General features: G+C 43.1%; 1 protein-coding gene across 5 annotated transcripts in view; it reads left to right on the top strand.

Moving 5' to 3' along the window:
* Nucleotides 1-10,578: 10,578 nt before the first annotated feature.
* Nucleotides 10,579-24,081, top strand: part of LOC142072580 (uncharacterized) — a 36,752-nt gene continuing 23,249 nt past the window's right edge. For 2 of the 5 annotated variants that reach the window (XR_012669070.1, XR_012669071.1), the window contains exons 1-2: nucleotides 10,586-11,051; nucleotides 18,929-19,622. Coding sequence is in view for 2 of the 5 variants with exons in the window: in XM_075129861.1 (XP_074985962.1) it covers nucleotides 10,990-11,051 (62 nt within the window). In the remaining 3 variants the exon portion in view is untranslated. Of the gene's footprint in view, nucleotides 11,052-18,928; nucleotides 23,380-24,081 lie in introns of all 5 variants that reach the window. The other 3 variants (XR_012669072.1, XM_075129861.1, XM_075129860.1) reach the window with 3 other exon arrangements.

Here is a 24,081-nt window from a genome sequence, read left to right on the forward strand (position 1 = left end):
AAACCCTGAAACAGTGTAATCAATCCTTCGATGCCTGTGGTGAGCAATAAAAGTTTATAAGAAATCTACAGCACTTCACGCCGAATGGCTGAAAAATAGCACACATTTATCAGAATGCCTGAAAACACACCCCATTCTGGTAGAGCAAAGCAATCAATGAAGCCATTCTTCACCTAAAAGATTTCCATTCTGTTTTGCTAACACGCTATATTCAACATTGATGTGTCTCTGTTTACAGTAAAGAGCAGACTCTGCAGTACTGGGACAGCTCATTCACATGACAGTGATATCACAGTCACCCTGCATTGCTTCTGCTTTGCAGTGCTACTGGAGTTCTTTTATTAAAGCAGCACCCAACTGTGCTTGCAGAGTAAAAGAGCTGGTCAGTGTTTCCTGTTGAAAACTTCATTTTTAAGGGACTTTTTTAAATTGACCATTTAGATGGAGCTGTATTGCAGTTTGGATCAGGACCTGGATCTATAGCTGAACTTCCCCAGAGTTTAGAGTGTTTGGATCTGGGTATTTGGTTTGACCCATTAGTGAGATCCTGGAAGTTCAGAGAAAGGTTTGAAGATTTCCTGTGTGATTGAGGGTGTTTGGATTGTGAGGTTAGTTTTGGATCCATCCCTGTTTTAAATATTTGTACTGGGATCAGTGCTTGTTGAACTTCAAAAGGGTAAGCGGTTGGGGTTACTTGGGGCACCTAGATGAACCACTTGAACCTGAAAGATTGGGATAGCAATCTCATAAGATTCGTCTGCCTCATGAGTTTTTTCCTCCCTGTCCAAGCCAGAAATACCATAGAAGACCTTTCTTCCTGGTATTTTGGCTCTTCTGGTTGTGGTTGGCAGCTAGAAGTGAAAAGGAAGGTGAAAATGGAAAATAATGCTTATAAAACAGTTAACTAAACACTTCAAAAACTTTAAAAAGGCTCTGTTCAAAACTAGCTTTAAAAATGGGTGAACACTCAGCAATTTCTTCTTCTAAAAAAAATCCATGGCCACTTAGGAGCTTCACAGTTGTCACTGCCCTGTACACAACTCCCACTCAGTACTTCATGGCAACAGTGCAGACGGAACTGTGATCATCCTGCTCCAAAAGCAAAGACCTGTAGCTAGAAGAATTTCTATTAGCAGTGCAGGGTCTGTATCATGCAGCTGAGCAATTCTGGGGGCAGTGGTGAAGGCCCGTCGGCCAGACAATCATGTTATTTGCCCTTTTCTAGTGCACTCATTTCTCATCAGGAAGAAACACTGCATACAAAACTGAGCTAGAGTTGTTTATTACTGAAGCTAAAGAGCAGCTGAGAAATAGGTAGCTTTGGAGGCTTTTTGTTTTGCACTCTTCTAATTAAAAATAAAAAAATGCTAAACTTTCTAAAAGGGCATTTTAAAGCCTATTAATTGATAGTGAGAGAAAAGGGACTTAATTCACTGGAGTCCTATGATGATAGAAAGTCAGAATGGCAAGAGATGCAGCCATGTACAGCTCCTACAACCACATGTTGCTTGTGGTTTTGGAGCCAGCTAGCAAGTTGAAGGTGCTGGTCAGGGAATGGGAGTGACCAGAGCATCACCAAGAGATGTGAGGGAAATACAATGAATCTATCAGTTGTACTTATAAGGCCCTATCACTGTAGTTTCTGAGCACCTCACAATCTTTAATGTATTTATCCTCACAAAACCATGTGAGGCAGGGAAGTACTATTATCATCATTTTATAGGCAAGGAACTGAGGTACAGAGTGACAAAGTAATTTGCTCAGGGTCACACAGGATGTGTGTGGTGGGGCAGAAATTGAACCCTCAGCCCAGGCTGGAGCTCTAACCATTGAACCATCCTTCCTCTCTTTAAAGCTGTTCTCCTCTACTCCCATGCACTAGAAACATCTTTGGCTCCAGCCCAAGGATAATTTTGGATTCTGACTAAAATTCTAATTAATATACTAGAATGCTGGAATTCTTAAGGGTAGAAAACACCCCTTGCAAATACTGTAACTATAACTTAGTCCCCAATCCAAGCATTAACACATTACACGGGCTACAACATTAAGAATGGCAATCAGAAAAAGTGGATGTTCTAGAAGGGGAAAGAGATTTTATCCAGCTCATCATTTTATTTCACTCCATTTCTAACCTAACTTTCCCTGACACACTTTTTTCCAGACATCATTAACATTGCAGTCCAACGGCCATTAGGAGGTGTGCTTAATATAGATGCATTTTGGGGGTGGAGGCATCACCACATGAATGCACGAGCAAAGGGGCTATGCCACACATGGGAGGGGTGTGTCCAAGTGTACAGTCCTCAGGCCAATTCTCAGCCAGTAGAAAGCTCACTGGGAGTCAGCTGGTCTAGCCAGCACAAATTAGAGCAGTCCTCAAGCTACTCTGTTAGATGGGGTGGGATCTGAGTTACTACAGAGAATTCTTTCCTGGGTATCTGGCTGGTGAATCTTGCCCATATGCTCAGGGTTCATCTGATCGCCATATTTGGGGTAGGGAAGGAATTTTCCTCCAGGGCAGATTGGAAGAGGCCCTGAAGGTTTTTCACCTTCTTCTGTAGCATGGGGCACGGGTCACTTGCTGGAGGATTCTCCTCTCCTTGAAGTCTTTAAACCATGGTTTGGGGACTTCAATAGCTCAGACATAGGTGAGAGGTTTATCACAGGAGTGGGTGGGTGAGATTCTGTGGCCTGCGTTGTGCAGGAGGTCAGACTAGGTGATCATAATGGTCCCTTCTGACCTTAACATCCATGAATCTACCCTAATTTATGTTGGGGGTCACAGCAGCAACCAGCTACCTCCAGGACAGGGAGGCAAAAAGAAGTCATGGTATTGCCTTTGCCTTCTCATCCCTGAATACGTTCTCTGACCTCACCTTAGATGCACCTGAGGATTGAACCCCATTTATATGGATACATTATTTGAACTGAGTTTGGGAATAAGAATATTCTGCAAGGATCATGATTGCAGCAATACTAGTTGTCCTCTTTAGGCATATTGCTCTTTTATTTTAGCTACACAAGGCATATAAAATTATTTAAAAATGGACAGACTTATATTGCAAAATTTTCAGAGGGTCTAGAATAAAGATTCCACTCACCTCAGCAGTTCACTCCATGTTCCAAAGACCTGGTTGTGCTTATATGGTCAAAATATAAATGGAACCTTTTCATTTTCCATGTTTGGAATTTGTACTTGAGTACATAAGGATGGGGTCTAGCTTACTTGAAGACACAGGGAAAGATTGGGTTTTGTACTGTATCTCTCTCACTCCAAATATACTGAAGGTGGGGCAGGAATCTCCTTCTTGGGTGTGAGATGTCCTTGGTAGAAGTGACCACAGTACTCTGCATTTAGCTATGGGTTTTATTTCATATGTCTAAAATAGCAGTTGAGGAACATAGACCATCAGTTTCTCTCTAAGCCTACTTAGATAGCAGTGCGTGGATGTCTTTTTCAGGTATAGGTTTTTGATGAATACATTGAGAAATAGTTGCTAACAAATATATGTCTCACTTTTCTTTCTGTACAGACCTTTACTGTACTAAGAGTTAAACATGAAAAAGAAGAAAAATAAGCAGTGAGAGACAACATCCGTTCTCATTTCAATTTCCTGGAAGAAAAGTGCGGTTGGGCAGATGGTGCTTTTTTGTTTTACTAAACTACATGATCAGAGGTGAATAATATACATTATAGGTACTATACAGATCCGTTGCAGGTGAGGTGCCTTGTGCAGTGAAAAATTGCCACATTTTTTTCTTGACTATTTTTTTCACTCTAATCCCAGCATGTTTACAGAACTCTCTACCTGCCTATTCAGATTTTTTCCCCACCACTGTGTATTTCAGGGGGGCTAAGGTATCCTGGTTTCTTCCACAGGGATTCAAAATGTTGATCTTGGGTCCTTGGTTGAGCTGGGAGAAGAGAATGGCGGATAATTTGGCTTTAAGTGAGTCTCAATATTTCTGCATGTCATTTTTCTTCATGCCCTGCCTATGCAGCATAATCTGAAGAGTCATTACCCTCTGTCATTGGCCCCATGTGATTTTTCCACCACTGATGTGCTTGAATTCCCTTTTGGTACTGAGACATGAGCATTTTGGGGAGGAATGTCGTTTGTGTTGCTCATTGACTTTTCCGATAATTAGGGAAGGCCATTATAAAAAAAAATTGCCCATGTGTAAACATGGTTATGGCCCAAATGTGTTATAAAATGGTTTCTTCTTGCCTGAATGGATGGGAAAAAAGCAATGTGTTAAGAAATAACGATATAGTCTTGGTATCTACCAGAGTTGACACATGGTTACTTCGTGAGGTTATAATAATTTATTTTCTGTCCACAAAGACAGCATTTACACTAACTTGGAGTGGGGCAGGGCACATTTCTATGGTTATACTACTAATAATGTAGCTCCTCCAGTGCTAACAGCATGGTAACACTAATGTATACATGTTAGTGTAGGGGTTGGCTAACTACGGCCCGGGGGCCACATCCAGCCCTTCAGACATTTTAATCCTGCCTTCGAGCTCCCGCTGGGAAGTGGGGTCGGGAGCTTGCTCCGTGTGGTTCCCGGAAGCAACAGCACGTCCCTGCTCTGGCACCTATGTGTAGGGGCAGCCAGGGGAATCCGCAAGTGCTGCCCCCGCAGCTCCCATTGGCCAGTAAATGGGGCCAATAGGAGCTTCAGGGGCGGCACCTGCGGACAGGGCAGCACGCAGATCTGCCTGGCTGTGCCTCCATGTAGGAGCCAGAGGGGGAGGATGCCGCTGCTTCCAGGAACTGCTTGAGGTGAATGCCACCCGGAGCCTGCATCTCTGACCCCCTCCTGCACCCCAACCCTTTGTCCCAGCCCTGATCCCCCTCCCGCCCTCTGAATCCCTCGGTTCCACCCTCCTGAACCCCAGAGCCTGCACCCTCAGCAGAGCCCTCATCCCCCACCCACACCCCAGCCCGGAGCCCCCTCCTGCACCCTGAACTCCTCATTTCTGGCCCCACCCCAGAGCCCGCACCCTCAGCCGGAGCCCTCACCCCCTCCCACACCTCAACCCCCAATTTTATTAGCATTCATGGCCCACCATACAATTTCCATACCCAGATGTGGCCCTTAGGCCAAAAGGTTTGCCCACCCCGGTGTTTGTGGGCTCTAACCACATCTCATCTAACCCTGTTCAGAGCAGCTTAAGATGACACAGTGATTAAAATGCTGGCAGTCACCACACCCTGTTTACATTAGTGCTCTCTCCACTGTTATCACCAGTAGATGTGATGAGTTGTGAGCAGTGTAGAGGGCTGGAGACGGAAGGCAGGCAAATGTAAAGGACCAAAACCAGGACTCTGACAAGTATTTAACAGGGAGCCAAGAAAAATTTCTAGTAAAGTCTTTGCTTAGTTGCAAACTGGCCACTCCTCTTTAAATTCCTTTTATGTCCTCCTCTGTAGTTTCCACAAGATAAACTAGCATCACAATCCTCTCCAGGACTGAAGCAAAGAAAAGAGAAGAGATGGCACATCAAGTCAGACTGGCCAGGTGTGATGACATCAGAAGAGCCAGCTGGGGCACAGGCTTCCACATAAACTATGGAGCTGAGCTGCAGTGGGTCCTAGAGTAATTCCAACACTTTCTCTATGTACATGGGAGTTGCAGGAGCTGGGCTGCAAAGAAAGAATGTTTGGTTTCTAAAGGACAAGTAGCCATGCTGAATGTATCCTATAAACTTAGAATCATAGAATCATAGGACTGGAAAGGACCTCAAGAGGTCATCTAGTCCAGTCCTCTGCACTCATGGCAAGACTACGTATTATCTAGGCCATTCCCGACAGGTGTTTGTCTAACCTGCTCTTAAAAATCTCCAATGATGGAGATTCCACAACTTCCCTAGGCAATTTATTCCAGTGCTTAACTTGCTTCCTTTTAATTTATTACTGAGTCTTGAGAGCATAATGAAAGGTTTATCCTGGTGTAGTGTCATTAGTGACAACATCTGTGATTTTATCATGAGTTGTTTGCTGTCTGTCCTAAAGTCCCAGCTCCTGGAGTCAAGTGGTTTACTTGAGAATCTCAGCTTTCATTTTGAAATAAAAAGTTTCTAGACCCCATTGTTGAGAATAAAAGCTTGTAAACATGATCTGATTGTGCTCTACAGGCGAAGAAACCAGAGGAAAACAAAATAATGAAATATTTTGAATGAAATATATTTGAATGAAATATATATATATAAAATCTCATAATTTTGAGGGTCCTGGACTCATGATTTTTCAATGCATGGTGTTTTCAATAGTGGGGAAATGACATCAAGGACCAAAACTTGTTAGCTGCAATAGCTTCTCCTATATTGACTCAGTACATCCAAGAAACAGGGTAGAAATTATCAGCGAAAATTAAAATCTTCCACTCAGGTTGGAGCTGTTCTGAAAATACAAATCAGAATTTAAAACAAACCAAGAAGTCAGGCTGTTGTTTTTGTTGTTGTTTTGTCTGGTTTTTGTTCTCAGTACAGCAGAGTCTTGACTTAAATATTAGAAATAAAGTAAAATAAAAAAATAGAGTACAAAGGAAAGACTTTGGACCAGAAGAAACCCCAGCCTTTCTCTCTATGCCATTTAGCTTGAAAACCTCAGAATGAGATTCATCTTCTCCAGTCGCACAAAGAGAGAAGGCAAAATAAATAAAGCATAAAGTTTCAGAAGATGCATTTTAGCAGCTCAGAAATCAACTTTGCTGCAGTGCAGATGGTCTGTCTCAAACGCTTCCATAAAACTTCTAACGAGTGCTTTCTTTACAGTAAAGAAACAGTTCCTTCGGTGGTGGACGTATGCTGCTGACGTGTGCCGAAGGCAGGAAGCGAGGGAGAGGAAATGGCGAGAAGAGACATTAAAGAAAGGAACAGCTTGTCAAGAGAAGGCAGACACTCAGTTTCCAACAGTTGGAGCTGGCAAGCTTAATACATGTGGGGCCAGATAAGGCAAACTGTAGGCATGAAAAAGAATGGACTTTTAAAACCTGGGCCAAATCCTCAGCTGGTGTAAAATGTCATTACTCCATTGACTTCAACTGAGCTCTGATGATTTACGTGTTGGACCTTAAGGTTTGTTCTCACAAACATAAAAATAGATCTTAGGACATTTTTGGCCTCCCTAGGAGAACACTCCCATACGGCAGCATGTCTATTACCATCCTTAAGAGAAGACATCCTACCGTCATCTATGTTTGCAATATTTAGCTCTAAGAACAGCTAGCTGCTTTCAACCTAGAGTGGTGTATTAAGAGGGTAGTACACTTTGCTTAACTTCCATTCTGAACTTTTCAATGAGGCTATTGAAATGCTCTTGAGTTCCACGGCTGCAGAAATTAGGTGGCATGGAGAACTTCTGCTACTGAGCCAAGTTTTCCACTGCTGTTATTAGAGCTGGTCCAAATTTCCCAAATGTTGATTTTTTAAAGAAAATACCCTCCTCCCCCAATTTTCATTCTGACATTCTGGGTATTTCACCATCCCTAAATATTTTTATTATTATTTTGAATGGAGCTCAAAACTTAATAAGAGCGAGAACGTTTGTAAACTAGGTAGGAAAATCAGCAGGCGAATTAAATAATCGATCAATTATCAAACCAAATGAAGGCAGAGTATAGGCTCTTACAGCACAGGACGTACAGGCAGCCCATGCAGCAAAGTTGTAAACAAAATTTGGCAAACTAGCAAAGCAACAGTGTCCTATGGTGCTGGAGAGTCAGAAATCTCATATCTGATTTTCCTTTCTCTTAAAAGACTCACTTCATCATACAAACCATCTTCTTTGTTTGGCAAGTGGGCCTAGACTGCCTACTAGTTCATTACGTCTGGAGATGATGTAGAAATCAACAGAATAATATATTTCATCTCTTGTATTATAAGAATTCAGATTCAATTTTTATTTTACCGCACAACCACACACTAGTTCAAAGTATGATTCTTGGTTGCCTCCATAGATTAAGAGTAGCTTTAAAAGGAGATCAGAGAACAGGGGGGAAAAATCCTCATCTTTTTTCCACCCTAGTACTACTTATTTCATTTTACAACCATAGCAATTCACTTCCTAAAATATACAGTAATAGTAATGAGCTGCATATTTAACATTAGGCTCTTTTCTCAGGATTTTTTCCTTTTGAGCAAGTTGGTAGGTCATGATTATCTAAAATCAAGGTATCCAATTTGTGGCCAGCTGGTGGCCTTCACCAATAACACACTAGGACCTTGAGAGCTAGTCTTAATGTATATACAGTGGAGCATGTTGCTACAGCTGCTCTCTTCTTTTGTACAGTAGTTCAGCCCATGGAGTGCTTTATCTTGCTCTGAGTGGCCCCAGTCTCCATCTGGCCCCTGGGAATTCATTTTGGCCTTGATGTCTGTATCATGTTTTTCAAGCTTTTCAGTTTGAGGGTTTAGAGCTAGTCTGCTTAGTGGTTAATTTGAAAAACTGAACTCATAGAGATAACTCACCTGTCTACATGGGTGACTTTTAAAAGTGCACGGTCATCATTTCCTTCCCTCCCTCCCTCCCTTTTGCTGCTTCTGCACGTGTGTGTCTGACTGAGACTCTGTGTAACCGGTGGTTTGTTATGTGGTCACCAAACTGTTTCACAAGTCCCTTAAGGTGTTTCACACACCAGGTGGCCTAGCGGATGTTCAGTTTGGTTTAAGTGCAGCAGAACCCAGTCTGCTTCAGTGGTGGTCACAGAAACAGGGGAAATAGAGCAATGCCACTAAATAAAGTAGAGCGATGAAACCCTCTTCAGAAGCAACTGTATTAGCAATTAGAGTTTAACAAGAGTTTAAAGAAATACACTGGATTTCTAACCCGTGATATCCAAGGCTGCAGCAGGCCGTTTTAGCTCAGACAAATGTATCCCAATTTTATTTGAACTAGCAAGATGTCTTGACTCTGAGAAACTGGACTGGAAATCTCATTAGAAGTGGCTTTCCACATGAGGTTTTCTGTACTTGCTGGGTAAATCAGGAGTAACTCTACTGAAATCAAAGGCAATAAACTGGGTAAGTCAGAGGAAATTCACGCAGTAAAAACAAAAGTCCTGCTAGGCTGTCCATGAAAGAAAGAAATTCTCAGTCTTCTGGAAAAAATACACACCTATGTACTCCTTATTATACTACCCTTCACCCTGACATAATTATACAATGACTACTAAGGAAAACTGAATAAGGAATACGGAATCCAAGCCTCGTGTATCAATACAATTAATAAACAATGTGCATTTTTGTTTGCGTTGTAGATAATCATGCAGGACAAAGGACAACAATCTGAGGTCAAATCATAGAATCGTGGGACTGGAAGGGATCTCGAGAGGTCATCTAGTCGAGTCCCTGCACTCATGGCAAGACTAAGTATTATCTAGACCATCTCTGACAGATGATTGTCTAACCTGCTCTTAAAAATCTCCAGTGATGGAGATTCCACAACCTCTCTAGGCAATTTATTCCAGTGCTTAATCACCCTGACAGTTGGAAGTTTTTCCCGATGTCCAACCTAAACCTCCCTTGCTGCAATTTAAGCCCATTGCTTCTTGTCCTATCCTCAGCAATTAAGAAGAACAATTTCTCTCTCTCCTCCTAGTAACAACCTTTTATGTATTTGAAAACTCTTATCATGTCCCCTCTCGGTCTTCTCTTTTCCAGACTAAACAATCCCAATTTTTTCAATCTTTCCTCATACGTCATGTTTTCTAGACCTTTAATATTTTTTTGTTGTTCCTCTCTGAACTTTCTCCAATTTGTCCACATCTTTCCTGAAACATGGCACCCAGAACTGGGCACAATACTCCAGTTGAGGCCTAATCAGCATGGAGTAGAGCGGAAGAATTACTTCTCGTGTCTTGCTTACAACACTTCTGCTAATACATCCCAGAATGATGTTCACTTTTTTTGCAACACTGTTACACTGTTGACTCATATTTAGCTTGTGGTCCACTATGACCCCCAGATCCCTTTCCGCAGTACTCCTTCCTAGGCAGTCATTTCCCATTTTGTATGTGTGCAACTGATCGTTCCTTCCTAAATGGAGTGCTTTGCATTTTTCCTTATGGAATTTCATCCTATTTACTTCAGACCATTTCTCCAGTTTATTTTGAATTATAATCCTATCCTCCAATGCATTTGCAACCCCTCCCAGCTTAATATCATCCGCAAACTTTATAAGTGTACTCTCTATGCCATTATCTAAATCATTGATAAAAATATTGAACAGAACTGGACCCAGAACTGATCCCTGCAGGACCCCAGTCGTTATGCCCTTCCAGCATGACTGTGGACCACTGATGATTACTCTCTGGGAATGGTTTTCCAACCAGTTATGCACCCACCTTATAGTAGCTCCATCTACATTGCATTTCCCTAGTTTGTTTATGAATAGTGAATCATTATTTTAATCCTGATAATATTGTCAGAGAAATAGAAGAGTAGGATAATGCACACAAAAACCTCTAGAGAGCACTTCAGATGCTTTGGTTATGGTTACTAAAGATCTAGGGTCAGATGGACTATACCATACATAAGTATGTGCCATCCAAACCTGTCATGGGCAGCTATAACATACCCACTAGCAACAAGTTCCAGTTGGTTTTATACAGATGGGGACAGAACCATGAATTGCATTGTTTTTTATTCCCTTGAGCCCAAGAGTAATCCTGTTCACCAATTACTTGAAATTAAAGTCAAGTAATTTGACACATCTGTTTGGTACCTGACCACAAACTACCTCTTAAGCAAACCAAAGAGTTGGATAGTTTACTTCCACAGTACTCTCTAGAGTTTCATTACTGCAGTCATGACAAGAAAGGAAAACTGAGAGGTTATTCAGGTTCTTGAATTGCTATTTTTTTTTTTTTTTTTTGGTCATTACTGCCACTGTTATGTGATCCCAAAAGATTCAAAATAGAGGAAACTGGAAAGGCAGTTTGTTAACTTCCCAGCCAATCATAACAAACACAACAAAAATGGAGCAATGCAGGTCTGAAAGTGCGACATTGGATGTAAGAGAACATGCTGTTCTCTGCAGGTAGGCAGTTTAAACCTTGCTTCTTTTTATGTTCTTAATATACTACCTAGAAAAAAAGTTACATATATGCAGATAATGCTAACCACCTAACATCTGATATCTAGGGCAGATAATTTTTTATATTTAGGGCAGGTAATTTAAATTACATTATTTAATCCTTGAATTAGATTATATCTAGGCTTGGGAGTTTTTACAACTCAGGCAAGCCTGTTAGACATTTTACTCATGATGAGATTTGTGATACATCATTTTCTTAACCCTTTGAGTTCATAGTCTTGGATTGCCAAATTTTAAGATTCAGAGTGCAACTCACTCTATGGATTAGTTTTATGTTTTGGCAAAAGCAGTAGCCGGTGACAACTATATTTTGTTACATGTTTTAATTCTACAGATGAACACATATGTATTTTTAAAAAAAAAATACAAATGATTAAACAGATTTATTTTAAAAATCCAAAAGATCACTCAAAATGCATTTACGTTATTATAGGGTACCAAACCAACCAGTTTAGTATCCACAGAGCAGGCCCAATTCTCACTTTCATCTTGTAAATGGGAGTTAACTCCACTGAAGTCAGTGCTCTTAGACCAGTGTAAGAGGAGATGCAGACCCAGTATCTTTTACTAGTAAAAGACGTTGTTTTTTTTTAATTTTGTAATCTCATTCTTGTTAGCATAGTTTCCTATCAGGCAACTTTGGTGCTAAATAACTAGTAAGTGCTTTATTTTTTCACACTGAATACGATTACCCTTTCAACCATATTCTGCATTTCATTTTTACTATAAAAGTTATTCGTTGTCCAATTTCAAGCTGAAAAAGTATAAAAGTCCATTTGACTTCGCTAAAGCAGAACTATAAGATTTTCTGAACTAAGATTAAATTGATATATCTAGAGCTTCTGTCATTGTAATTTGACATTAGGAGGATACTCAAACACTAGCTTTGACTATAAGTGTCCTACTAAAGTAGTAGTCTACTGCAGAGTGCTTTTTGATGTATCAAAGAAATGGTACTATCTTTCAAACTGTATTCATATTCTAACCGCCTATCATCAATGTAAAGTAATAGCTGGGCTAAAGCATGATTTTTTTTTTTTTTTACAGTTTTTAGAAGGCAGTGTTATGAGGGATTGCTGAGGCTTGCATAACATATTCAGGTTTAAATGAACCACCAGTTAGGTTCTCCTAACTGAAAAGTATGTTAATTAGATTTTTGCCATTATTTTATCTTAGCCTCCTTCCCCCTCCCTGCTTGCTGTCATTGCTGTATCTTCGCTAATGGCAGGCCAAGCAAATGACTTCCTAAAGTTGAGATACTCCCAATGGGTCCATCAGCAAATACTTCTGTATAACATTGATGGCCAGTACCTCTGCTGTTGTGCAGGGCCTTTGCAGCTCTGCTTCAGAACCCCAATCTGCGTCCTTGATGTTACCACTGCTACCATGTGGGGCACTGCTCTAAAAGCTTCTATCCTTATTCTGTGAAAATCCTTTATGAGGACTGGCTACTTCTCTGAGGAGCTTTTAATCACTAGAGCTCTGACATGCTTGGGATACATAGCATGTCACACTGCACAGCAGCATCGGCACCCATACATGGTCCATCAAAAGATATAGCTGGATGTTGCAATGAGTCTCCAAATGAATAGGGGGTCTAGAGGCTGAGGAATTCACAGCACAGAGATAGCAGAGCTGGGCTCTTATATGTTTATTATATGTTCGCATTAGAAAATGTAGGTGTAGCCACACCTTATAATTAGAACAAGTTAGAAAATGGAATTTCCATCCTGCTTGAAATTCTGGCACTCTGAAAATTGTTTTTGTCCTGAATTAGGATAAAAAGTCAAAATTTTCACAGAACAGAGATTCAAAACACTATGAATTCAGAAATATGGAAATGGCCTTATTGAAAGGGTTTGTTTTAATATTGCCAAAACATCTTAAAATCAAAGAATCATAGGATGAGAAGGGACCACAAGGGTCATCTAGTCTAACCCCCTGCCAAGATACAGGATTTGTTGGGCTAAACCATCCAAGACAGAGGGCTATCCAGCTTCCTTCTGGAAATCTCCAGTGAAGAAGTTTCCATGACCTCCCAAGGCAGTCTGTTTCATTGTCCTACTGTTCTTACATATCGTTTTGATAATAAATATAATATAATATATCAAAATGGGAAAGCCAAAATGAAATACTCCATTTTGTTTTTTAATTATTTTGAAAATTTTCCATTGACAATTTCATCAAAATTGACATGCTCCTGCAAACATTTCAGTTTTGATGAAGATGTTTTTTTTTCACTAGAAGGGTGGTGAAGCACTGGAATGCGTTACCTAGGGAGGTGGTGGAATCTCCTTCCTTTGAGGTTTTTAAGGTCAGGCTTGACAAAGCCCTGGCTGGGATGATTTAGTTGGGGATTGGTCCTGCTTTGAGCCGGGGGCTGGACTAGATGACCTCCTGAGGTCCCTTCCAACCCTGATATTCTATGATTCTATGATTCTGAGAGAACACTGTTCTACTGAAAAAAGAAAAGGAGGACTTGTGGCACCTTAGAGACGAACAAATTTATCTGAGCATAAGCTGTAGCTTATGAAGGCTTATGCTCAAATAAATTTGTTCGTCTCTAAGGTCCCACAAGTACTCCTTTTCTTTTTGCGAATACAGACTAACACGGCTGCTACTCTGAAACCTGTTCTACTGAAAATCTTTTGAGCAATACCACTCATGGTAGCATCTTTTTATCACCATTAACACAACCATAAGCACATCCATCTTATTTAAGATAGATTTATTGCAAATGAAAGGAGCCAGACTGGCTGCCCTGGAGTCCAACATCCCCTCTCCACAAAACAACTAAACCATAGGTAGCCGTGGTGCAGTCTTTGAATGCTGTCCCTCTCCTCCCCATTGCACTGGTGACAGGTTCAAAGCTTTATGAGCAAGTAGTTTAATCTGCAACTCCAGTAGATGTGCGGCCACACTGTTAGTTCAAACTCCTGCTATAAATGTGCTTCCATAGTGACTATAATAATAGAGGGCATCCATTACAAACTGTGGTTATGTTGCTACTTTGGTATCCCCGGATTCTTCACAGACGTTAAAAAACAAACAAACAGATGTTAAAAACAAAAATAAAACTATTCTTTTTCTACTGCTAAGAAGTGTCAAAAGGACAATCCTAAAGACTGAAGTCCATTTTTCATCTACAGTTCAGGGGTGACATGCCACCGGCACAGGCGTAACATTGATTCAACTGCAAACAGAAAGGGCAACCGCGAGGCGTGAGAAAGTAGGTTCATTTTTAGGCCCACTGATTTTCTATTCAGGTTGCTGAGATGACCAACCATTCCCAGCTGCAATGGGGGAACACTTGAGAACTGGACCTGAGACCAGCACCTCATTTCACTAAGCAGCTATCAGATGGTAATGATTTTCAGACATTACTGAATGAGTCACAAACAAGGGAACAGCTCTGTATTCCATTACAAGTTTCCTGAGACATTAAGCCTTTTATGTCTTCCTCTAAACACACAGATAGAACCTTTTGAAAGGCTCCTTTCTTTACACAATGAATTGTGAACGTTGGAAGTACTATAGTATTAAGCTCAATGAGCAGCTGGTAATGTAACATACTGATGATGCTCCCAAATGTTTGATCTAATGCAATAGTGCTGGATGCTGATGGCTCAGTTGATATCATTCATTGCTGTAAATCTGTCAGACCGCAAACAGTATAAGACAATACAAGTAAAAGTGTGACAAAAACAGTCCCTATGGACAAATTCTAAACCGATTTTTAAAAATGGAAATTTGGCACAACTCCAATGAACTTATTGGAGTTATTGAGAATGAGAGCAGAATTTTCCATTCAAGTTTATGGAGTTCCTGAGGTTTAATTGACTTAAAGTGGCCTGAGATTTCTTCCTCCTCCCCCACCCCAACATAAGGTGGCCCCAACTTGAGCTCCCTCTTGTGGCAGGCTACAGCACAACTGGTGACCTGCTTCAATTTCCCCTGTCAGATAACCCAAGGAGTCCACTGCAGACCCTCTTGCCTCAATAGTAGCCCTCCTTGGGGCTGATTTATTACAAAGAATTGCACAAATAACCCAAAACATAAGTCCCGACACACAGTCCATTTATCACCCCAGTGCCAGTAGTCATTAAAATGCCAAACTTCTCATCCCTCGATGCCCCGCATTCTGCACATAATATGTGCCTCGCACCACATCTGAACTCTGTCAGTCTTCGTCTATCCCTGTGCCAGGACAGCCACCCCACCCCTTCCAGCTGGAGTGCAACCCCACTCTTCCCTGCAGGAACCTCCACAGAGTCTCTCCTGGGAGATCATCTTTACCGGGTGAGCACCTCTCACTCTCCCTGACCCTCTCACAGTTCCCCTGGCCCAGTTCTCCAGCATGGAGATGTCAGCAGGTAAGCCCCTCCAGTGATCCCCTGCCTTCAGTCCTCTTTGACCCTCAGCTCCAGCTCTCAGGCTTAAAGTCAGCAAAAAAGTTCCTTTGTTGCTGGTCCTCCTGCCTTCAACACCTGCCACCCCTGACTCTCTGGCTTAGAGAGGTCACCTGGCAAACCCTCTTGCTTTTCTCTTGACTTCAGTTTTCCCCCAGGAAACACTTTCTGGCTCTTTTAGGGATCTCCTCTAGTCCCGAGGCCTTTGGCAGCTCTCACCTGCCTTCCTGACTGAGCAGGCAGGAGTCAAATGTCTTTTTCCTGACTGATTCTGGCAGCCCAGATTCACTGGATCGTTCTTTTATGGAGTTTCTTCTTTGCCTCTCCCCTCAGATTCTCCCTGACCATTAATAGCCCAGCTGCTGCTATGCCCTCTTAATTGGCCAAATTGGGAGCACTGGGGAGCTGGACATATTTCATTTACAAGGGTCAGCCACCCTGTGACAACCCAAATTTACCCCCTCTCCCCATTACTATTTGTATTACTGGGGACCAAACCAAGATCAGGACCCTGTTGTGCTAGGCACTATAAATACATATAGCAAAAGATACCTGTCCCCAAAAACGTATGTTGTTAATGGACAAAACAATCCAAGGATAGGAGAAAGGCAGTATTCTTATCATCTCCATATTTCAGAGAAGGAAGAGATGCACAGGGAAGTAAAGAAACTTGCCCAGTGACAGACAGCAGATCAGGGACTAGAGCCTATGTCTTTTGACTCCCAGTCCACTGGGAGGCCTGTTAACTGGACCTCACCACCCTGAACAGTTTGTTCCAAATCATTATTTATTATGGTGCTCTGTGTTCAAAGATAATTCTTTTCAGAAGGTTCCAAACTCTTTTGAATACTCTTACCTAAGAGAAATAGAATTAATTATAAAGGAAACCAGTTTTTAGAAACCTGCTATTTTCTGGTAAATTTCCCCATTGATACTGAAACCATCAATGGCCAATATTTGTGTCTATTCCAAGAACCTCTTATAATGCACCCAAAAAGAATGCAGCTCACTCTTCCATAGCTGTTTTGAATCTACATGTATTTTGTCATGAAATTAGGCAGCGATGACACACCGGGAGCAAGCCAGTTGAGTTATGATACCATTTTTAAAAAGTCGCTTTCCTGACGATATTTAACTTGTACTTTAAGGGTTCAACCAAATCCAGGAAAGAGAAGAAAATTCAAAAACGGAGGCTCTTTGTTCTTCATTCAGTCCATTTTGAAGCTTCTGGCATTGCAGTGCATGGAGCACAGCATAAAGATCTTCCTCTGTTCTCAGACCACTGCAATAGGCACTGCAATAGGCACGCTAGGATGACTTAAGGAACCCTTAATTGCAAGGAACCCTTAATTGCAAAAGGTAACATGTTGACCATTGGGGGAGCCCAAAGACTAAATGGAATGCTGACAAACTTTCAGTAGCCGACCACTCTCATTTACAATCAAGCCGAATTTAATGCTGGTGGAATTTTCCGGGTCAGCAACCATCTGGCCTGATTCTTTCCCCATTGCAGGATATGAGACATTCCTATTGAAGTCAATAGTAATTACTTCTATCTTTCATAGAGAGACTCTTCAGACTAAATCTCTCCATTATTCTACAGAATTGATACAGCATGGGGAGTAAACTCTTTTTTTTTTAAATTAAAAACTAAGGTTTGAAAATAATGTGTTTCTTACTCAAGCTACCAGAACGTCCTTTGGTGACTGGTATATCCTATTATTGATCAGAAATAAGTTCATTATCTCATGTACCACCATATGGTACTTCTTGGTTAATGTTGACTTATTAAGGTTGACCTCTGCATGTGGGGGGGGGGCACCAGTGGACCTGTTAAAATGTGAAACTTGCATTAATTAACCAGAAGGCCAAAAATGTATCTCAGATAAATATATATTTAAATAGCTTAAGAGTACATCTTTGTGCAGTTTTCATAATAGAACTTGAAGAACCAGGTGAAACTCATTTCATGTTTTGTTACAAATGTAAACTCTGTCCAGGTTTACTGAAGTCTGGATACTTGTCAAGAAAACCTCCTCCACGGGGTAAGAGTGAGGTACATAAAGCATTACTTCTTGTCAAAAATATATTCTTTAGCCCTCCTGCAAAATACACAAAGTAATTATAACAAAATAAAGTAAATCATTTGCCAGATTTTATTTTTTATTTACAGGCTAAATTCTACTCTCACACTGGTGCAAATCCATAATAGCACCATTGTGTCGTATGTCTACACTATGAAATTAGGTGGAGTTTATAGAAGTCATTTTTTTAGAAATCGTTTTATGTAGTCGATTGTGTGTGTCCCCACACAAAATGCTCTAAGTGCATTAAGTGCATTAACTCGGCGGAGTGCTTCCACAGTACCGAGGCTAGCATCCACTTCCGGAGTGTTGCACTATGGGTAGCTATCCCACAGTTCCCGCAGTCTCCACCGCCCATTGGAATTCTGGGTTGAGATCCCAATGCCTGATGGGGCAAAAAACATTGTCACGGGTGGTTCTGGATACACATTGTCAGGCCCTCCCTCTCTTCCTCTGTGAAAGGAACAGCAGACAATCGTTTCGTGCCTTTTTTCCTGAGTTACCTGTGCAGATGCCATACCATGGCAAGCATGGAGCCTACTCAGCTCACTGTCACCGTATGTCTCCTGGGTGCTGGCAGACGCGGTACTGCATTGCTACACAGCAGCAGCAACCCATTGCCTTGTGGTAGCAGACGGTGCAATAGGCCTGAAAACAATCCTCATCATGTCTGAGGTGCTCCTGGCCGCCTCGGTAAGGTTGGTCAGGAGAGCCTGGGCAGACATGGGCACAGGGACTAAATTAGGAGTGACTCGACCAGGTCATTCTCTTTAGTCCTGCAGGCAGTCCTATTGTACCATCTTATGGTGAACAGGCAGGAGATGAGGATGGCTAGCAGTCCTATTGCACCAACTTCTGCCAAGCAGCCAGGAGATGTGGATGGCTTGCAGTCCTACTGCACCGTCTGCTGCAAGCCAAAGATGTAAAAGATAGATGGAGTGGATCAAAACAAGAAATAGACCAGATTTGTTTTGTATTCATTTGCTCCCCCCTCCCTCCCTCCGTGAAATCAACGGCAGACAATTGTTTTGGTGAGGTCTGTCAGGGGCACCTTGAAAACTTTAATGGAGATTAAGTCCTACCTGAAATACCAGAGGGAGGGATGGCTTAGTGGATTGTGCATTGGCCTGCTAAACCCAGGGTTTTGAGTTCAATCCTTGAGGGGGCCATTCTGTATGACAGTTGTTTTTGTTTCTCCTTGATGTAAAGCCACTCCCTTTGTTGATTTTAATTCCCTGTAAGCCAACCCTCTAAGCCATGTCATCAGTCACCCCTCCCTCCGTCAGGGCAACGGCAGATAATCGTTCTGTGCCTTTTTTCTATGCAGACGCCATACCACAGCAAGCATGGAGCCCGCTCAGATCACTTTGGCAATTAGGGGCACATTAACACCACACGCATTATCCGGCAGTATATGCAGCACCAGAACCTGGCAAAGCGAAACCGGGCGAGGAGGCGATGTTAATGCAGTGACAAGAGTGATGAGAACATGGACACAGACTTCTCTCAAAGCATGGGCCCCGGCAATGTGGGCATCATGATGCTACTGGGGCAGGTGCATGCAGTGGAACACCGATTCTGGGCTCGGGAAACAAACACAGACTGGTGGGACCTCATAGTGTTGCCGGTCTGGGACGATTCCCAGTGGTTGCGAAACTTTCGCATGCGTAAGGGCACTTTCATGGAACTTTGTGACTTGCTTTCCCCTGCCCTGAAGTGCATGAATACCAAGATGAGAGCAGCCCTCACCGTTGAGAAGCAAGTGGCAATAGCCTTGTGGAAGCTTGCAATGCCAGACAGCTACCAGTCAGTCGGGAATCAATTTGGAGTGGACAAATCTACTGTGGGGGCTGCTGTGATGCAAGTAGCCAATGCAATCAAAGATCTGCTGATATCAAGGGTAGTGACCCTGGGAAATGTGCAGGTCATAGTGGATGGCTTTGCTGCAATGGGATTCCTTAACTGTGGTGCTGCCATAGAGGGAACACATATCCCTATCTTGGCACCAGAGCACCAAGCTGGTGAGTACATAAACCACAAGGGGTACTTTTCAATAGTCCTGCAAGCACTGGTGGATCACAAGGGACGTTTCACCAACATCAACGTGGGATGGCAGGGAAAGGTACATGACGCTCGCATAGTCAGAAACACTGGTCTGTTTCAAAAGCTGCAGGAGGGACTTTATTCCGAGACCAGAAAATAACCGTTGGGGATGTTGAAATGCCTATATGTATCCTTGGGGACCCAGCCTACCCCTTAATGCCATGGCTCATGAAGCTGTACACAGGCAGCCTGGACAGTAGTCAGGAGCTGTTCAACTACAGGCTGAGCAAGTGCAGAATGGTGGTAGAATGTGCATTTGGATGTTTAAAAGTGTGCTGGTGCAGTTTACTGACTTGGTTAGACCTCAGCAAAACCAGTATTCCCACTGTTATTACTGCTTGCTGTGCACTCCACAATATCTGTGAGAGTAAGGGGGAGACGTTTATGGCAGGGTGGGAGGTTGAGGCAAATCGCCCAGCTGCTGGTTACGAGCAGCCAGACACCAGGGCGGTTAGAAGAGCACAAGAGGGCACGGTGCGCATCAGTGAAGCTTCGAAAACCAGTTTCATGACTGGCCGGGCTACGGTGTAAAAGTTCTATTTGTTTCTCCTTGATGAAAGCACCCGCCCCTTGGTTCACTCTATTTTCCTGGAAGCTAACCACTCTCCCCTCCTCCCTTCTATCACCACTTGCAGAGGCAATAAAGTCATTGTTGCTTCACATTCATGCATTCTTTATTCATTCATCACACAAATAGGGGGATAACTGCCAAGGTAGACTGGGAGGGGTGGTGGAGGAGAGAAGCACCGGGAGGGGTGGTGGAGGAGGGAAGGACAAGGCCACACAGCACTTTAAAAGTTTAAAACTTTATAACGTATTGAATGCCAGCCTTCTCTTGCTTGGGCAATCCTCTGGAGTGGAGTTCTTGGGCGTCTGGGTGAGGAGGCTATGGAACTTGGAGAGGAGGGCGGTTGGTTACACAGGGGCTGTAGCGGCGGTCTGTGCTCCAGCTGCCTTTCCTGCAGCTCAACCATATGCTGGAGCATATTAGTTTGATCCTCCAGCAGCCTCAGCATTGAATCTTGCCTCCTCTCATCATGCTGCCGCCACCTTTCAGCTTCAGCCCTCTCTTCAGCCCACCACTTACTCTCCTCAGCCCACCACCTCTCCTCCCGGTCATTTTGTGCTTTCCTGTACTCTGACATTGTCTGCCTTCATGCATTTGTCTGTGCTCTGTCAGTGTGGGAGGACAGCATGAGCTCAGAGAACATTTCATCGCTAGTGCATTTTTTTCACCTTCTAATCTTCACTAGCCTCTGGGAAGGAGAAGATCCTGTGATCCTTGAAACACATGCAGCTGGTGGAGAAAAAAAAAGGGACAGTGGTATTTAAAAAGACACATTTTATAGAACAATGGGTACACTCTTTCACAGTAAACCTTGCTGTTAACATTACATACATAGCACATGTGCTTTCGTTCCAAGGTTGCATTTTGCCTCCCCACACCGAGGGGCTAGCCCCTCACCCCTCCCCATGGCTAACAGTGGGGAACATTTCTGTTCAGCCACAGGCAAACAGCCCAGCAGGAACAGGCACCTCTGAATGACAAATTGGAGGATTGGACCAAAAGAAATCTGATGAGGTTCAATAAGGATAAGTGCAGGGTCCTGCACTTAGGATGGAAGAATCCAATGCACCGCTACAGACTAGGGACCGAATGGCTAGGCAGCAGTTCTGCGGAAAAGGACCTAGGGGTGACAGTGGACGAGAAGCTGGATATGAGTCAGCAGTGTGCCCTTGTTGCCAAGAAGGCCAATGGCATTTTGGGATGTATAAGTAGGGGCATAGCGAGCAGATCGAGGGACGTGATCGTTCCCCTCTATTCGACATTGGTGAGGCCTCATCTGGAGTACTGTGTCTAGTTTTGGGCCCCACACTACAAGAAGGATGTGGATAAATTGGAGAGAGTCCAGCGAAGGGCAACAAAAATGATTAGGGGTCTGGAACACATGACTTATGAGGAGAGGCAGGGGGAGCTGGGATTGTTTAGCCTGCAGAAGAGAAGAATGAGGGGGGATTTGATAGCTGCTTTCAACTACCTGAAAGGGGGTTCCAAAGAGGATGGCTCCAGACTGTTCTCAATGGTAGCAGATGACAGAACGAGGAGTAATGGTCTCAAGTTGCAGTGGGGGAGGTTTAGCTTGGATATTAGGAAAAACTTTTTCACTAAGAGGATGGTGAAACACTGTAATGCGTTACCTAGGGAGGTGGTAGAATCTCCTTCCTTAGAGGTTTTTAAGGTCAGGCTTGTCAAAGCCCTGGCTGGGATGATTTAACTGGGAATTGGTCCTGCTTCGAGCAGGGGGTTGGACTAGATGACCTTCTGGGGTCCCTTCCAACCCTGATATTCTATGATTCTATGAATGTCCCCTGAAGAAAAGCACCCTATTTCAACCAGGTGACCATGAATGATATCACTTTCTGAGGATAACTCAGAAAGATAAAGAACGGATGTTGTTTGAAGACCAGCAAACATACACTGCAATGCTTTGTTCTACAATGATTCCCGAGTACATGCTACTGGCTTGGAGTGGTAAAGTGTCCTACCATGGTGGACAGAATAAGGCTGCCCTCCCCAGAAACCTTTTGCAAAGGCTTTGGGAGTATATCCAGGAGAGCCACAAATGCCAGGGCAAATTTATCATTAAACATGCTTGCCTTTAAACCATGTATACTATTTTAAAAGGTACACTCACCAGAGGTCCCTTCTCCACCTGGCAGGTCCAGGAGGCAGCCTTGGGTGGGTTCAGGGGGTACTGGCTCCAGGTCCAGGGTGAGAAACTGTTCCTGGCTGTCAGGAAAACCGGTTTCTCTGCTTGCTTGCTGTGAGCTATCTACAACTTCATCATCATCATCTTTCTCATCCCCAAAACCTGCTTCCGTGTTGCCTCCATCTCCATTGAAGGAGTCAAACAACACAGCTGGGGTAGTGGTGGCTGAACCCCATAAAATGGCATGCGGCTCATCATAGAAGCGGCATGTTTGGGGCTCTGCCCCAGAGCGGCCGTTTGCCTCTCTGGTTTTCTGGTAGGCTTGCCTCAGCTCCTTAAGTTTCACGCGGCACTGGTTCGGGTCCCTGTTATGGCCTCTGTCCTTCATGCCCTGGGAGATTTTGACAAATGTTTTGGCATTTCGAAAACTGGAACGGAGTTCTGATAGCACGGATTCCTCTCCCCATACAGCGATCAGATCCCATACCTCCCGTTTGGTCCATGCTGGAGCTCTTTTGCCATTCTGGGACTCCATCATGGTCACCTCTGCTAATGAGCTCTGCACTTACCTGCAGCTTGCCACGCTGGATGAAAAGGAAATTGAAATTCAAAAGTTAGCGGGCCTTTTCCTGTCTACCTAGCCAGTGCATCTGAGTTGAGAGTGCTGTCCAGAGCAGTCACAATGGAGCACTCTGGAATAGCTCCCAGAGGCCAATACCGTCTGTCATAAATGTAAAGGGAAGGGTAGGCCCCTTTGAAATCCCTCCTGGCCAGGGGAAAGCTCCTCTCACCTGTAAAGGGTTAAGAAGCTAAAGGTAACCTCGCTGGCACCTGACCAAAATGACCAATGAGGAGACAAGATACTTTCAAAAGCTGGGAGGAGGGAGAGAAACAAAGGGTCTGTGTCTGTCTGTTGCTGGGTCTTGGCCGGGGATAGACCAGGAATGGAGTCTTAGAACTTTTAGTAAGTAATCTAGCTAGGTATGTGTTAGATTATGATTTCTTTAAATGGCTGAGAAAAGCATTGTGCTGAATAGAATAACTATTTCTGTCTGTGTATCTTTTTTGTAACTTAAGGTTTTGCCTAGAGGGGTTCTCTTTGTTTTTGAATCTAATTACCCTGTAAGATATCTACCATCCTGATTTTACAGGGGGGATTTCTTTATTTCTATTTACTTCTATTTTTTATTAAAAGTCTTCTTGTAAAAAACTGAATGCTTTTTCATTGTTCTCAGATCCAAGGGTTTGGGTCTGTGGTCACCTATGCAAATTGGTGAGGCTTTTTATCCAACATTTCCCAGGAAAGGGGGGGTGCAAGTGTTGGGAGGATTGTTCATTGTTCTTAAGATCCAAGGGTCTGGGTCTGTAGTCACCTAGGCAAATTGGTGAGGCTTTTTACCAAACCTTGTCCAGGAAGTGGGGTGCAAGGTTTTGGGGAAGTATTTTGGGGGGAAAGACGCGTCCAAACAGCTCTTCCCCAGTAACCAGTATTAGTTTGGTGGTGGTAGCGGCCATTCCAAGGATAACGGGTGTAATATTTTGTACCTTGGGGAATGTTTTGACCTAATGTTTTGACCTAAGCTGGTAAAGATAAGCTTAGGAGGTTTTTCATGCAGGTCCCCACATCTGTACCCTAGAGTTCAGAGTGGGGGAGGAACCTTGACAC

The sequence above is a fragment of the Caretta caretta genome, chromosome 6 (genome assembly GCF_965140235.1).
Source record: "Caretta caretta isolate rCarCar2 chromosome 6, rCarCar1.hap1, whole genome shotgun sequence".
NCBI classification, from domain to species: Eukaryota; Metazoa; Chordata; order Testudines; family Cheloniidae; genus Caretta; species Caretta caretta.